Source organism: Eucyclogobius newberryi, unplaced genomic scaffold (assembly GCF_026437365.1).
Source record: "Eucyclogobius newberryi isolate DKJ021-1_F unplaced genomic scaffold, fEucNew1.0.hap1 SCAF_10, whole genome shotgun sequence".
Lineage (NCBI taxonomy): Eukaryota > Metazoa > Chordata > Actinopteri > Gobiiformes > Gobiidae > Eucyclogobius > Eucyclogobius newberryi.
The window spans coordinates 26716441-26732297 of NW_027315724.1; the positions used below are offsets into that span (position 1 = coordinate 26716441).

Genomic DNA, 15857 nt, shown 5'->3' on the forward strand with positions numbered 1-15857 from the left:
CCTTTGAAATCCAGTTTGAAATTTGCCTTACAGCCAGTCTCTTTATATCGTTTAACTTGTTATATTGTTTGCCCACAAACCTACATGTTAGACTTAAAACAAAAAAACAACAAATTATTTGCCACCTTTTCAGGGGCAGTTATACTAGTTATGTTATAATTATAATTACACCAACCGTAGTATCAGTCACGTGGTTGTATGGGGGCAGTAGAAATGACAGGTGACTCACAGTGATTCACCCAAGGGACTAATCAAAATGAGACACAAGTTTCAGACAAAACTACTTCTCCCATATCAGAAATCCATATTATCTTGCCAAGCCAACCAAGAATACACACTAATACTTTACAAAGACGTGAGATCTTGTAGCCTATGGCACTACATTGAATATACAGACTCAGTAAGATGCCAGGCAATATATTATCACCATTACACACATAATTTTGAAACTTGGTTGTGCCACAAAATAACCTGTAGGACTACTGTACAACACGATTTTACCACCCAGATGAAGAAACAGCATTCAGCGCAATAACTCTACTAAAACTAAACATTAACCTGTAATAGTTAGTCTGTCAACTAATGTCTAACATTTGTCTTTATAACCTAAAAAATAAACAATCTCTTGTAATGACATCAGGAAAAAGAAACATAAGAACCCATAGAAATACCAAGGGCTCAGACAAGAGCTGGAGAAGGCGTGGAAACATACAAACATACTGCGCAGAACCCTCAGGCTCCCAGGCCTCTGGTAGAGGACCCGAGCTTAGAAAAAGGGACGAGACCACCAGAGACACTGTGACTTTTCCACTTAAAGGTTTTTACATTGATACGATTAAGCTTTGCATCAGAAAGAAACCAAACAAACAATTGGAAGTTGTGAGTTTATTGAAGTGTATCCCCTTTGTATTCATAAATCGGTTTCCATTGGTGACAATCAATATTTTAAAATCACTAATATGTATATTATATTAGTTCTCGCCCCACAATCAAGCAGGCAGTTACAAGATCAAAGCTGTTTGGGTGCATAGTGAGACAGTCACATACAGAGATACTGTCACAGAAAGAGAAACGAATAGAAAAAAAAAAAAAAAAAAAAGCAACTTAGAAATATATAGAATTTCATATAAGAACAATGCACGTCACAGAAGGTCCTCTGGAAAAGCCATGATTGCAACATCAACTATACAGGCATACAAAGACAATACTAAGAGTTAAGAGGGTCATTGGGTAGACATTATTTTTATCATTCTCCATCTGTAAAAATACAATTACAAGTTAGCTTTTTATTCAGAAACCAGCTCTTCAAGCCCCTTTGTTCTCTGTGTGTCTGTCTGCACAGCCCTCCAGCAGATCCAGGGCCAGCCAAAGCCTCCTTTAGGACCCCTTCACAAACTAACCCCAAATTTGACGACACATTTGACTGAGAACAAACGTGGTCTAATTATGCTACAAATGAACATCACAGAGCTTTGGGCTTTAGAACCAGCAAAGCCAACAATACAAATTTGCTTTAGTATATTAGTCAGACACACCTGTTTTTTTTTCTTCTTTTTTTCTCTTTTTTACAGCAGGACAGTGGAAATTTCTTTCTACCATTTCATCATACATTCTCGGCACAGTCTAGTCAATATGCATTACTTCATATGTTGTCATTCTTCTGATTACAGGTGTCAAAATATAACTGGGCTACAATAGCATTCATGTAGTTGGTTCAGTGTCTCCCATTTTGAGCTGGGAGCCTGTTCACACTTTCTGCACTCAAAAGCGTGCTTGCAACTCACAACCTCTTCCTTGGAAAAAGATGGATTAAAAACATCTACTCTTATATATATTTATACTGTATATTTCTTTTGTCATCATAAAACAAACAAAAATGGTTTCAGTTCTGCTCTTTTGACATTTTGCTATTCAGTTGGTACAAAGACCATTCATATACAAGCAGTCTACTGATAGTAAAACCATAAAACCATCAAAAACTGTATAATTAACAATTCATGGAGGAATTGGGTTTGCAGTCAAAGATGGTGATTCAAAACAAGTATTTTTTGTCTTGAGTTGTCAACTTTTGAAGAAAACATCTGAATAAAGATTTACATCCTGGTTATTACAGAAACTTTTGCAGAATCACATTTTTACCTGTTTAAAAATACATGATCAAAACAAGCTCTATGATACAATAGTAGCAGTAGTAGAAGTAGTAGTAGCCTTATTTACGGATTGTTTCAAAACCAGAAAATGGAGTTTGGCTATATGCAAACATATTATAACATTAGCAACATATGTTCTTGGTCAGTAGTACGCATGTGTTCCTCCTCTGGTGCAACACCAGTGCCCCCAGTGGCCTGTGTTAGATCTGCATTTGCTCCAGGTATTTGTAGGTGGGGTTTTCATAGCCATGGTTCTGCATCTTGTTGAGGTGGCGCTCCTCTGGCGTCAGCATAGGGTCAACCTAAAAAACAAAGATGTTCAGACATTTATGTATTACAATATCATAACAAACCTTTTAATTTGTGGCAGCTGACTCACCTCTACAATGCCGTGGCTGATGGTGCCATACTGCCTCTTCCTCAAAAGCACCAGGCTGATCACAATCACGGTTGCAATAGCTACAGCGATTACCAACAGGCCAATAAGAGCACTGCTCCCGAAGCTGAAGTCTGCTCCCAAGGGCCGGTATGGCTCCTGACAAGAAGACAGGAGACCAATTTAGATTATGACTGCGCCACAATAACAAACCCATCCAACTTGTAAAAGAACAATACAAGGTAGGCTTGCACAGTAGGCCAGAAATTACTCTAAAAATCTATAGATATATTGCAGTTTCACTATTAGTAGTAGTTGGATTAATTATATTTCATAAACCTACTGAGGAGACACGCCTTAACAATTACATGCAATAAATGTGTCTTAGTGGAGGCTTGTGTAATACTGAACTTTTTCCACCAAACCACAATCACTGCACCCATTTTCACAAAGTAATGTATCACATATGATTCAATCTGATCATATGAGTATATTCCCACTTGTTTTCACACAAAAACTGCGAATGCCCAGTTTGTGTGGATTCACACCCACTTTCACTGTTGCATTCAGAAACATCACATTTCACATGCACTCATGCAGAAATAAGCAAAATGTACAGAAATATTTCAAAACTGGAGTAACGATGCTAAAGTATTGCTAATGCAGATTTCAGCTGCATGTTATTGGATATGCTAGATCGCATTCCTTGCTGTTTATCTCCCAATGTAGAATAGTACAGTTCTCCAGAGAGGTCAGCAGAGGGCGCCGCTGTACTCACCATCAGCTCATCACCATGCATAACGCTGACTCTCTCTGCACTGTAAAGCACTTCTTTAACATCCAGAGACTCATCAATCACCTGTCAACACAGACAGGGAGTCCAGGTTACACCCACTACAATGTGTGTGTGAAACTGAGTGCATCATAAGTGAGGAGCTGAAGAGAGCCATATCAATGTGCAGGAGCTAAGCTAACAGGAACACTGTCAGTATGATGGTACATTTGGAGCCATCTTGTACAATCTAGAAGACAAGAGGGAAGGGATTGCAGGCATCCATAGACCCTTAGGATGTCTTTTTAACGGACTGAAGCCGCTAAAGCTCTAATTTAAATGATGTGAAGCACTGCAAGTGAAGTGAGTGTTCAGAGGCAGAACGAAATCTGCTTTAGAGACGGAGCTGTCTAGAGACATATCACTGCTGTGTGCTATAAAACCCCAGATTGGTTAAATCTAAAAAAAATAAAAGAGCATTTCAAAAATTACAAAGACAAACATGCAGTCACAAACTTGCAAAGTAACATGTAGTTAATGTTTGATAAACATGCAAAACAAAAACACTCAACTGTTTGCATACTATGGGGGGAGTGATTCAGGACAGGTAAAGCTCATGCAAGAACAGAGCCTAAAGTTGATTTGAATAAGGATTGTCTTGCCAAGGAAGGACACACGCTGTAGAGATTTGTAACTATGACAACATAGTTAATTGTACTTATAATACTTATACTTATTTATAAAAAATGTCAAAACTAAAATGTCAGTTACAGAGCGTGAACCCATTCATTTGGCTACACTTTAACCCTGATGCTTCAAAACAGAATATTTTAATTCATAAGACAACCTCACCATTAAAGTGAATCATTATGGGAATCTTTGTTCACATTTAATACCAATATTGCAATGAGGCAAAAGGGTTAAATTATGAAGATCTTAAATACAGAGTTCAAATTTGTATTTATTTGAACAATTTTACTCCACTGAACAAAGCCAAACCATGAAGCATGTAGGAAAGCAAATGCTTGAACAGCAAACTGACAGATCGATGGGTGTCTTACCACATTGCTGTTGATTTTGGGCTTGCTGTTGATGATCCTCTCCTCAGCACCAATAAGCCCGTCCAAACCTGCCATCGCGGAGCCTGCAGGAGGTAAGCAGCACAGTCAATACCAGGGCAAGACAAATAACCACAAAGCAGGATGGTGGGGGGCAGTGGAACAGAGGCATACAACCCCGTCGCCTCATCTCTACTGGGCATCTCTGAAAACAAAGGCCTTTATTTGATACAGCTTACATAGGCAGCTCTGTGCAGCAACTCAGTTTTCCATAAAAACTGAGCTGAAATTCGACCACTATTTATTGTATTCATAAAAATCAATTTACGTGATTAACTGAGAGTGAAAGTTATTAATTAGTTTTGAGGTAAAACTAGGCTACAATGTAAGACTGAAAAAGGCATAAGAGCTATTAATACACAGCCCGCCAGATCTGCCATAAATAAATAACAAGCTGAGGGGAGCGAGTGCGCGGCAGCCACGGACGTCCCCTAAACAATATAGGCTGCTCTAGAGTTATTGCAGTCTGCTGCTGTGGAGTTCAAGAGCGTTGCATTAAATAAAGAACAATGCAGTGTGCTCACAGGCTCAATGACATCAGCCATGTCTCTGCAGTGTGCATGCAGCAGCACAGTACAGCAGAATGGGAATGAAGTAATTACTGTATCAAGAGCAGGCCATAAATGTACATTAATAATGGAAAATTGAATTTATACTCTTTATACTTTATGTATAGTTTTCCTATTTTCAAGACAATTTAAGATTAAATAATATACAGAACAAACAAAACATATCATTTAGCCATTTGTCACATCGCCCAGCCCTAATATAATGGCCGGATGGACTGAATTTGGACAAGTAAAAAGAAACAGTTATAACATTACACAATAGCACACATATGTTGAAACCGAACGCAGAATCCAACAATAATTTATATAAATAAAACATTTGGTTAGGCGTGAGGTGATAAGGCAAGAGTTAAGGCAAGAATAAGGCAAAAATATTTTGGTGTTCTATTCACACTATATCAACAATTTGCACAGTATCTAATAGCAACATGATACTTGAATACTTTGGGATATCTACAGCAAGTAATTTATTGGAAGGGGACTGGGCTTTTACATTTTCACTACTGACAAACTTAAATTTCAATCTTAGAAATTTAAATCCAACCACTCCGCTCATGAGTTACAAAAAAGAAAATGAGTAAAAATAAACTAGCAAATGGTTTCTAATACAATGTGATGGTGAAGTATGTCAAACTGCACCGAAGGGGAGGGAGAGTAAGAAAACAGGAGCTGTAAATGGCGTGGGAGCTGAAGAGACAGGAGGAGCCAGGGAAAAACAAGATGCAGCAAAGGCACCAACCTTTCTTGAAGGCACGTGGGGAATCGGATAGATCTCCTTGGCATTCAAAATGAGCAACAGAAAAAGAGAGGAACAAAAGAGGGGAAGGAGAGAACAGAGAAAACGTAGGTGAGCAGAGAAAGGCAGCATCGTCAAGCTGTGTTAATTGATTAGGAAAAGGAGCCACGCATGGAGGCGAGTTAATTTTACAGATAACTCAAAAAAGGAAGCCCTTTCATTTGGGTTAGAAAGTTCTACATTGTGGCCTGCAGGGTGCTGATGTGTGCAGGAAATGTTCTCTGTGGATTTATTGTTAGAAGCCCACTCACACCAAGTACTTTTTTCAAAACTCATTTATCACAGAATAATGATGAAGATGATAACTGCTCATTTTCTCAAAATACACCCGCACCTGGGGCCTCTCTGTCACACTCGGACTGGGCCATTGATTACTGTGCACAAACCAATCCAAATCAAGTGTCATACAGGAATTACATTAGTGTTCAGGGCTGTAGTTGACAAAATAAAATAATTCTTAGTAGGGCTGTGCAATTAAGATTAAGAAAGAAATAATTTAAGCGTTCAATGTGCATGTATGCATCTCTTTAAATGGAAAAGTGTGATATTTGTCACCTACTTTCATTTAATCACTCTTAATTCTTGGCGCATTGATGCCCTGCATTCTCTCTAAGCAAATCATTGTTTGACTAATTGAGATTCCAATTATGATAATAATATATATATATTTCATAATTAGCAGCCCTTATTCATGATCGACTAAAGACATGCCCAGTGCATCCATTAAATGGTGCGGACCATGGCACAGACAAAAGCTCATGAAGATTCTATGCTTCTCTGTGTACATAGTTATTTTGCATGAGCTCCTAATCATTTTATGTGGTAAAAAGATTAAACTGTCCAATCACTCTCAAGGCTCAAGCTTACTCACTAAAAGTGTTCTTCTTTCTGCTGTTGTGCCTATATATTCTTATAATCCTGATCAAATAATTAGTTCACTAATGAAAAATGTGTAGATTTAGTCCGGCTGCACATTAGAGGGTTTTAAAATCGTCTGCGATGTTAAGCCGTAACACAAAGTTTGCAGACCACGCACATGAAAACATTTTGCAACTATTATTTGTCTCGCACTCACATGAAGCACCGCCACACAACACACAGGAAAAGATGTGTTACAAGCGGAGGAGAACGCAAGCGTCATGTTATCAAATGGGTTGTGTAATGAAAACAAATGCATGAGGATACGAGGCGAGTGTGAGCTGCTTTTCCATGCAGTCCTTTTTAGAGTGAAAATAAAATAAAAAGAAGAAACATGTCTGAATTAAACCCTGCTTATAAATGAACCCAGGAGAGTGCTATATTCATTGGAGGTAAGGATCCTGTTACAGTCACTGTAGCACAGATGAATTATGAAAATGTTTGCACAAACTGCTGGTTTCATTCGTGCCATTTCAACAGTTGTCACTAGGAACCACAGTTTGAGGTTTGCGAGCTGCGACCTGACAAATAGCCGTAACAGAATAACATTGACCACACAGACATGAAGAGTGCCATGACAAATTAAGAGAATCACTGCCTCGCCGAACTTGTGGAGAGGCAAATTCACTCTGTGCATAACGGCTGCTCCTTTCTAGTCCGGCATTCCACTGCTCATCTCATCTGGCTACTTGTTACCAGGTTGCTAGCACTCCAGAAGTAACAATGTTGCCAAGAAATACATCAAATTTATGGAATTTTAAGTTTCAGGAGACATTGCTGAAAAGCCTGACAAACTGAACCGGAAATTACTTTGGCGGAGCCGCTACAAACGTTATTCACAGAGTGGGTTTAAAATCTGGCAAAAAATCCTCTAGTGTGAAGAAGCCGTAAGACACTATTGCCTAGTTAATCAATTAAACAACAACACTTTTTTTCAACTGCCACATGACATAAAAAGGATGAAACAAAAGCATACACCGTCTTGAATTTGGTTTCTACGGGTAAATGTATGAAAACACATGAGTAGCAGGCTCACCCTCAGGCTCTGGTCGGGACCCCAGGGTGTTGACCTGAATGGGGCGGTAAGGTTTAATGATCTCTGACACAGGGACCTCCACGCTCTCCTCAGACGATACTGTGATGTCTGGTTGGGATTCTGAGATTGAAGAAAGGAACTGATCCATGTCTGCCTTCTGCTCCTGTAGCAACTCATCTGCAACACAAAGAAATAGTCAGTTTATACGATGTAGTCAAATATCTACCAACCTAATGCATGAGGCGATTAGGGTTGTGAAAAAAATCCATACCCGGATACTTATTGACAAAACTAGATACTGGTACTTATTTAAATGCAGTATTGATATTGAAAAATAAATAAATAAATCACAACTACGACAAAATCATTTAATTAAAGTGTGAAGTGAGGCATCTATTTCGTAATGGAATCAGGCTTTTTCCTCAGTATGAGCAACACCTTAAACCACTGCACCACCGGCGACCACTGTTGATACTGTGACAACATTAGAGGCATTTAAATAATTTGCTCCAATTAATTAATTTAGCTTTTGTTGGTGCCGGCAATAAAACAAGGTTGTCCCCAATCTTGCTGAACACCAATTACAATTGTATTTTCCTGAGTGCTTTGTGCGGAAATGTGCGCATATCCCAACAGGATGCATTGGGATGTGACCCAGTTCTGTCACCACACACACGCTGCACTTTAATCTATGCCACAAGAGTGGCTACCGCTCCTTTGTTGAACTAAAAATGAAACAAATATGAAAATGTGCTACATGTGACTAAAATTGATGAAGAAATGGATTATTGAACAAAAATGTCATTGTAATGTTTGCAAACAAAGCCAAGAGACAATACCTAGATTTGTGCTAAGAATATCCTGTTATTTGGGCACAAATGCCTGCAGACTCACCAATTTCATCTTGAATCTCCTCTGCCACATATGGGACCTTGTAGAGCAGAGACAGGCTCTGGTTCATTCTCTCTTCAATCACACGCAAGTGGGTCATCACCTGAAACCAACAGTTTAATTTGTTTGATTTCAATCATTTATTCATAAGATAAGATATTCCTTTATTGTCCCACATGGGGAAATTTCATTGGTGCAACGCAGGTAGATACAGAGGTAGATACAGAAGAACAGATCACTTATAGGAAGTCTGAAAAACACTTTCAGTAGAAGATCTCCTATAAATAAAATCTCCCATTCATTTACTTATTCTAATGTTGCTGTAACTTTAATTCACTATGAATACCTTCTGATCTGATATACTGTTACTGTTATAAAATTATGGATGACATATGCAATTGGCAATGAACTTTTGGGGTTTATTCATCTGGATAAATGGAAGAAGATGGGTGGATTTATTTTGGAGAACTATACTATATTGTGACAGAAAAGAAAAAATCTTCCATTTTTCATCACTCTAAAAGCTGTTAATTAATACATCAGCAACCAACAATCAGAAAGTCAGTCGTCAGTCATTCATTATGAGTACCAAAAGTTAAAATTCATATAAAAAACAACTCTGTAATAAGCAAGACTTTCTCAAACTTTTCCACTAACACGAACAACGCTGCAGTATTCAAATGATAGTTGAAGCTTTGAAAAGATTTGGCAGCTTCCACAGACTGCCGTGTCAGAACTGAACACAAATGTAACACCCTCTCTGCACTGACACAGTTCAAACGCTATTCAGCAATATGATGTTTAGGAAAGGACAATACCAAATTTCCACAGTGCTGCTGCCAGAGGGGGTTGGCACAACATAAAGCACTGCTGCAGACAGGCCTGACCGGCTCCTGGCAGGGCCGAGCCGTTTGTGTCCTACTACTAAAGACCTGTAGTGCTCGATGGTCAGCAACAGATGGCAACACCGCCTCTCCAATTGAGCTCGCACAGAACTGTCCAGACTCATTATAGACACGCAGCAAGCAATATCTAAATCGTACCTGACAATTAAGCTGAAAATCTTTAGGATACGGTAGGGCTGCTCGATCAGGATTACTTGGCCTATAATTGTGATCATGATTATTTCAAACAATTACTTCTACATTGTCAAAACCATTAAAAGCTGCATTGCATATAGCAATTTTGTCCAATATTGTGTAGCCCCATGTCTGACACTTTAGCAGCAAATGTCTGTTTTGAGGACACATCATTACCATAATTTTGACAATGAGCTCCAGAACAACAGTAAACCTAAACTACATCTTTGGGAGCAGACAAATGATCATAACCTAAGACTCATTTGCTGCGTGCTGTAACAGTACATATCTTATTCTATTAGTCGGTTTATGTGAAATAGTGTAGTAACTATAAATGGGGTATCGTAGAAAAAGGTTAGCATTTTTTTTTGTACGATGGAGCGCTCCTGGATGAATGAGGGATTACAGCGACTATAAATGTGCTAAAAGAGCAGCGACTCAAACACATCCAACAGCCCTTTAATACAAGACTGGTACAAAGCTAATCTGCAGCTCAAGAGTAAGTGACCAGTCTGGCCTCTTTGCTTCTCCTGGACTCAAACTCAAAGACAGACACGCTCCCAACTCCTACACGCGGAGTACAGAGAGGCCGAGACCACGGGGATCATTACATCTCCAACAGGAAGAACCGGAGAAGAGCACAGCAGGATGTTTCAGAAGTACTGAGGCGGATGCAAAATGGCAAAGCTTCAGCCAAGAAAATGTATTGATGTGGAGCACTGTAGAGTTTAAACTGGATGGTTATAGTAAAAATACCATAAGGGGATTTTACTATGCATTTGTTAATATTTCAAAAAAGCAGACAATACTCACATCAATACATTGTAAACATGACGAATTATTGAAAACACTGACCTGTGACTTCATCTGAGCAGCCTTCTCCGGATCCACAGCCAGGACGTGTTGGTAGTGACGAATGGTGTGCTGCCGGTCCTTGTTCTCAGCTCTAACGTAACGTCTCAGGGCCTGGAGGATGCGATGAGGCTGGGGATGAAAAAGAAGAAGAAGAATATTCATTTTAGCTGTAGTTAATCTGTGTTGATTTCTTTAATTTGTTCAAAAACACTGTCTTTAGAGGTGTCTGGGACTATTGCAGTTATTGGCATATGACAATTTGCTGAATATTGATAAGAATAAAAGAGAATAATAGGAAACACAGCAGAAAGTCAGAGAAGGCATAATAACATTTGATTTTAAATGTGACTGACAAAAAATTTGACAGTGGCAGTGGAATTCGCATCTCGTCATGAAGAGCAACTTGGCATAAGGTCATTTTACGGCATTTGAGATTAGCCAGTCCAATTATATTTCCAGGCAGAAAAGGGTCAAGAACAAAATAACTCTACGGATTAAGAAGAGACAGACTGTTTGTTATCCTGTGGGTCAGTTTGTGGCATATACCCTGGGTGGGTCGGCTTGCAGAGCGGCCAGGTAGTTCTCTAAGGCCAGACGTCTACGGTCGTTGAGCATGGCCTCCACCCGAGCGAGGTGAGTCTCCACCAGTTGCTGCTTCTCACTGGCTGCTTCCTCCTCCAGAGACTCCACCATGGCCTGGAAATGCTGAACAACACATACAAAACATACATAAAACAATACTAATTACCCAGAGCCAAGCCAACCAACCTTTATACAGTACATTTGCACTGTAACATAGTCCAATCTATGACATTATGACCAACAGATAAAAGTTAATGATTTGAATGGTAAACGTTGCCAACCAAAGTTCTGTTTTTTCTTCTAACAACACAACAGATAAAACATTAAGTGTTGCAATTGGGAATAATGCTCTGGCCCCACTGTTAAATCATCACAGCTTGTCTAAAATCTTACTCAAATACAGTACAGAATTCAATAACGAGTCAATATAAATCTTGGAATGTAGTTCATCGGCACTGCCCAGTTTAACAGCTCATTTGGAGTGAGGCTGTGGGTCAAGTTTAGGTGTTTAGTCCCATTTTAAATGTCAGCTTGAACTATAACATAAAAGATTGGCTCATTCATTGTACCACTGCCATCAAACGTTACTCATTTAGAGGTCCTTAATTCACAGCATGTCCTGGTTTAGCCTCACAGTGATAAAGATAGAGCAGCCAAGGAGAAGCTATCTTTAATAGCACAGTCAGCAGCCGACTGTGGGGTGTAAGTGATAATAAGGGACAAAGAGGCAGTCCCAGCCGAAGGATCTGTGTCTTACCTGGATCAATGTCTGCCTCTCGGCTTTAGGCAAGTTTTTAGCCTGACGATCAGCCTCTTCCCACTCCTTTCGAACCTGGAAATGAGTGCCAGGCAGAAGGTGAAGAAGTGATTTGGAAAAGGCAGGTTTATATAAAAAAAAAAAAAAAAACTACACTAGACTGGACATTGTTCCAATTATTTGACATTTAAATAGAAAGGCACAACTTTTTTATGACTTGCACAGATTCGATGAGACTAATAGCTGAATTATAGAAATAACAAACAACTACAGCTCATTTGTTTTACGAGGGATTTGTTCCGTCTGCAAGGAATAGACATTTTTGAACAACAAAAATTTAGGGCGGCAAACACCTGCTTACTCACCCTGTCCATGCGGTTGCGGTGCCTGATTTCAAGCTGCTCCTTGGCTTTCTGGAAGCGACTGTGCTCCTTGTCATCAGCTGGGGTTTCAAAGTAGATGTCTACATCGTCTGTGGGTTGAGGAGTTGGGGGCAGGACTGCAATATAAAGATAAAAGCTGATGATCATAATGGCAAACGTCACCCAACTGATTCAGACAAGTACGCTAGAGTTGACAGGAATGAGCAGAGGAGAAAGAAACTACAGACTGTCACAAAACGACTCCCCTCATTGCCATGCTCTTTAGATACTGTGGAATTTACATCGTTGTCTTTCATGTCTCTCAGGTCTTAGGTTAAGTAAGACCAGAGGATTTTGGTCAGTGGGTTCACACAGGACTCCCCCTCTCAAATATTCAGACAATGGCCTCTTTCTGAGCTGAATATAAAAAGCTCCTTCAGCTTAACATTGCAAGTCTGTTTGAAACAAAAAATGTAGCTTATATCCGAGGTTAGCTTTATGACAAATGACAGTAGTGATCTGTGAGAGACTGACAGTTTGAAAAATAAAATGGCACAGACGCACAACAGAGAACAACAGAAAACGAGGCATACAGATGGATACACAAACACACATTTCTACCATGAAAGATTGTGCTTGCTTAGAAGTTTCGCTCTGCCGTTATAAAAAGTGGTTTAAAAATATGAATGAATATGGTGTGTGATAGAGTGATTGGGGGTGGTCAGAGGGGCCAATTAATTGCCTCGCTACCGTCAGTCTACCCGGGGCAGCTGTGGCTACAATAGCAGCTGGGCATCAGTAGGAGTGAATGAATGATGCAAAGTAAAGTGCTTCTTTATAACAAATGTTTCATAGAAAAACTTAGATTAGGTTTGTCGCACATGGTTAAAAATAATAATTGCAGGGCATTAACCAGATTTGCTTTTGAATGAATAAATACATATCTGCTCTGTCACAGTCTGAGCAGTCTCTTTATGCAATACTGGATTTGATGTGACAATTTATTTAGTTATTCAGAACGTGGATATCAAATTAATTAAATTTAGTTGGAAAATGTATTGCCCAAGTTCTGCAATAAAATGTTTTGACAGAAATTCTGTCGGCCTGACATTTTGGTGCAACAACATCTTGATTTAATAAGATTGGATTTCATGCTGGTGATATAAAAAACTGTTCTAAAATGTCACGTCATTTGGCAGCGTAGTTTTAAATTGGATAGGGGCTTGTTCAAAAAACAAAGTGATTCACATATATTAAATGTAAAATTGTTGGTGTGAATGATGTTTACATTTAAACGTGCACGGTGGCAAAGGCGGTTAGCCTCCTTCTTGCTTCCCAAGAAGGAGATCATGGGTTCGATTCCCGGACCAGACAAACATCACATGATCTCTCTGGGTGGAGTCTGCATGTTCTCCCCGTGTTACCGTGGGTTCTCTCCGGGTTCTCCGGCTTCCTCCCACCGTCCAAAGACATGCATGTGTTGGGCAAAATTGGTGACTCTAAATTGGCCCTAGTGAATGAATGTGAGAGTGAAGTATGGTTATCTGCGTGTCTATGTCTATGTCTCTGTGTTGGCCCTGCGACAAGTTGGCCACTGTCCAGGGTGTACCCCGCCTAAGGCCCAAAGTCACTGGGATAGGCTCCAGTCACCCGCGACCCCGAAAGGGAACAAGCGGTAGAAAATGGAATGGATGGAGTCTACAGGAGAAACGTAAAGATTGGAGAGGGTTAGTAAAGCTGGTCCCAGTCTGAGGAGAGACTTACTGAGGCGCTTGCACACGGACATGCAGTACTCCTCTGAGTCGAAATTGTTGCGGTTTCCGGCGCAGCCCCCGTATGTGAAGCGCACACACTTCCTCTGACTCATGTCGAAGTGCCAGCGAGGCATGGAGGCACGGCAGGGACCAGTCTCTGCCTCCAAGGTGCACACGGCTGCCAGGGGACAGCCAGTTAGTCAACCGGCCATTGAGGACGTCACTCAAATCTAACTAACAACTTTCAATAGTCAAAACTCAGATATAAGAAATGTGATTTGTTTAAAAGGAGAAGCAAATAACTACAAGGACAATCTGGTGTCAACGTCTATCCAAAAAGCACATTCAATTGAGACATCAGTGCCTTAATCTTCCTTCGTGGGTGAAACATAGGCATACAACCATTCCCACTGAGCAACTATTAATTGTTCGTCTACTGCTCTAACTGAAATGGTTATTTTTGGTTCAATATAGTCGCCCTCCAAAATGTAACTTTTTGTGACCATTTCGTCGATGTTGACCAAGATACTTCTCCATTAAACACGTCTTTAACAAACCTTTGACCTCTTCCAGAATCTTGTCATCTTGAGACATGCGGCTGTTTTCTTTCTTGTCCGATTCTTCCTTCTCTACATCTTCATCCTCATAGACGTAGTGGTACTCCTCCTCGTCCTCCTCTTCTTCTTCCTCCTCATCCTCCTCCTCTAGAGCAGACTCCCCCTTCTGTGTGGGCAGTTCGGCAGCAGGCGCCTCACTGTGAAACGGAGAAGAGAATGATTGAGTGGAGGGGCGTTGGCCAAAAGCATGTGTGATTTATCAAACAAGGCTGAGCACTCCCCATAGGTCAATGTCACAGGGCTTTAATTCATCCAGATGGCCTTAATATCCGCCCTTCGCCGAAACAACGTGACAAGTTTTATAGCCATTTTCAGCCACTCACACATACTGTATATAGAAAGCTGTTAGGATAAACCTTTCAACTATGGGCCATGTGGAAAGCACAATGATTTTTTCTAAGCAAAAGAAAAATGTCTTACAAAGTAATTTCTATCATTTTGAGATTATTTTCACTCACGTTTCTTCAACCACCTCATCTTCATCTAGGTCAACCATATCAATCTCTTCATCCTCGATTTCCTCATCTGCGTCCTCCTCCTGAGCGGGCTGGGGTGGAGCGGCAGCCTCCTCCGATCGTGTGGCGGGGCAGCAGACATATTCAGTGCCGTGGAACTTGTCGATGCCACAGGGCAGGAGCATGCCATAACTGTGGAGCACCATGGAGCTCTTGACACATGCCTAGAACGAGAAGAGCAAAAATGTATTAAAATGCTCGATGCTTTAAAGATCAAAAGGCGTTTTTGAATCAAAGTCTCATCTGATACTCGAGTGCTTTGAGAGGTCTATGTTAGCTGCGAATAAAAGCTATAAGGTCAACTTCAAGGACATCTGTGCGTCTTCTCTTGGGATTAACTGCATTGCCTTGACAGTAATGTGATTAGGGTCTGAAACAAGGACCATTCAAATTGATGCTGCGCATACTGACACTGTGAATAAACTATTGACAATTCATTTAAATTATGGAATTGGCATCCACCACAAAATATGGCAGATATTACCTGCTAATTTTCCACAATGTTATAAATATGTTGTGGCATTAGCTTTCGTGTTTCTTACCTCCTTGGCCACGCCGTGCCACTGCTGGTGGCTCACACACATGTCCATATTCTCTTTGTGGAAGAACTTGCACTTCTCTGGAACCAGAAGTACATCACTCACAAATTCACCCACTGTAACAGAAACCACACAAATGGGCCGTTAGTCAGGCCCCAATCTGCTTACCGC

General features: G+C 40.2%; 1 protein-coding gene across 7 annotated transcripts in view; it reads right to left on the reverse strand.

Moving 5' to 3' along the window:
• Positions 1-870: 870 nt before the first annotated feature.
• Positions 871-15857, reverse strand: part of aplp2 (amyloid beta (A4) precursor-like protein 2) — a 47881-nt gene continuing 32894 nt past the window's right edge. The window contains exons 4-18 of one of the 7 annotated variants that reach the window (XM_072452992.1): positions 15690-15802; positions 15091-15311; positions 14573-14769; positions 14026-14193; positions 12265-12398; positions 11900-11965; positions 11107-11265; positions 10561-10689; positions 8630-8729; positions 7736-7912; positions 5725-5760; positions 4360-4442; positions 3305-3385; positions 2530-2685; positions 871-2452 (exon numbers count right to left, since the gene is read on the reverse strand). In XM_072452992.1, the coding sequence (XP_072309093.1) occupies positions 2351-2452; positions 2530-2685; positions 3305-3385; positions 4360-4442; positions 5725-5760; positions 7736-7912; positions 8630-8729; positions 10561-10689; positions 11107-11265; positions 11900-11965; positions 12265-12398; positions 14026-14193; positions 14573-14769; positions 15091-15311; positions 15690-15802 (1922 nt within the window). In that variant the 3' untranslated portion in view covers positions 871-2350. Of the gene's footprint in view, positions 2453-2529; positions 2686-3304; positions 3386-4359; positions 4443-5724; positions 5761-7735; positions 7913-8629; positions 8730-10560; positions 10690-11106; positions 11266-11899; positions 11975-12264; positions 12399-14025; positions 14194-14572; positions 14770-15090; positions 15312-15689; positions 15803-15857 lie in introns of all 7 variants that reach the window. The other 6 variants (XM_072452991.1, XM_072452997.1, XM_072452996.1 and 3 more) reach the window with 6 other exon arrangements.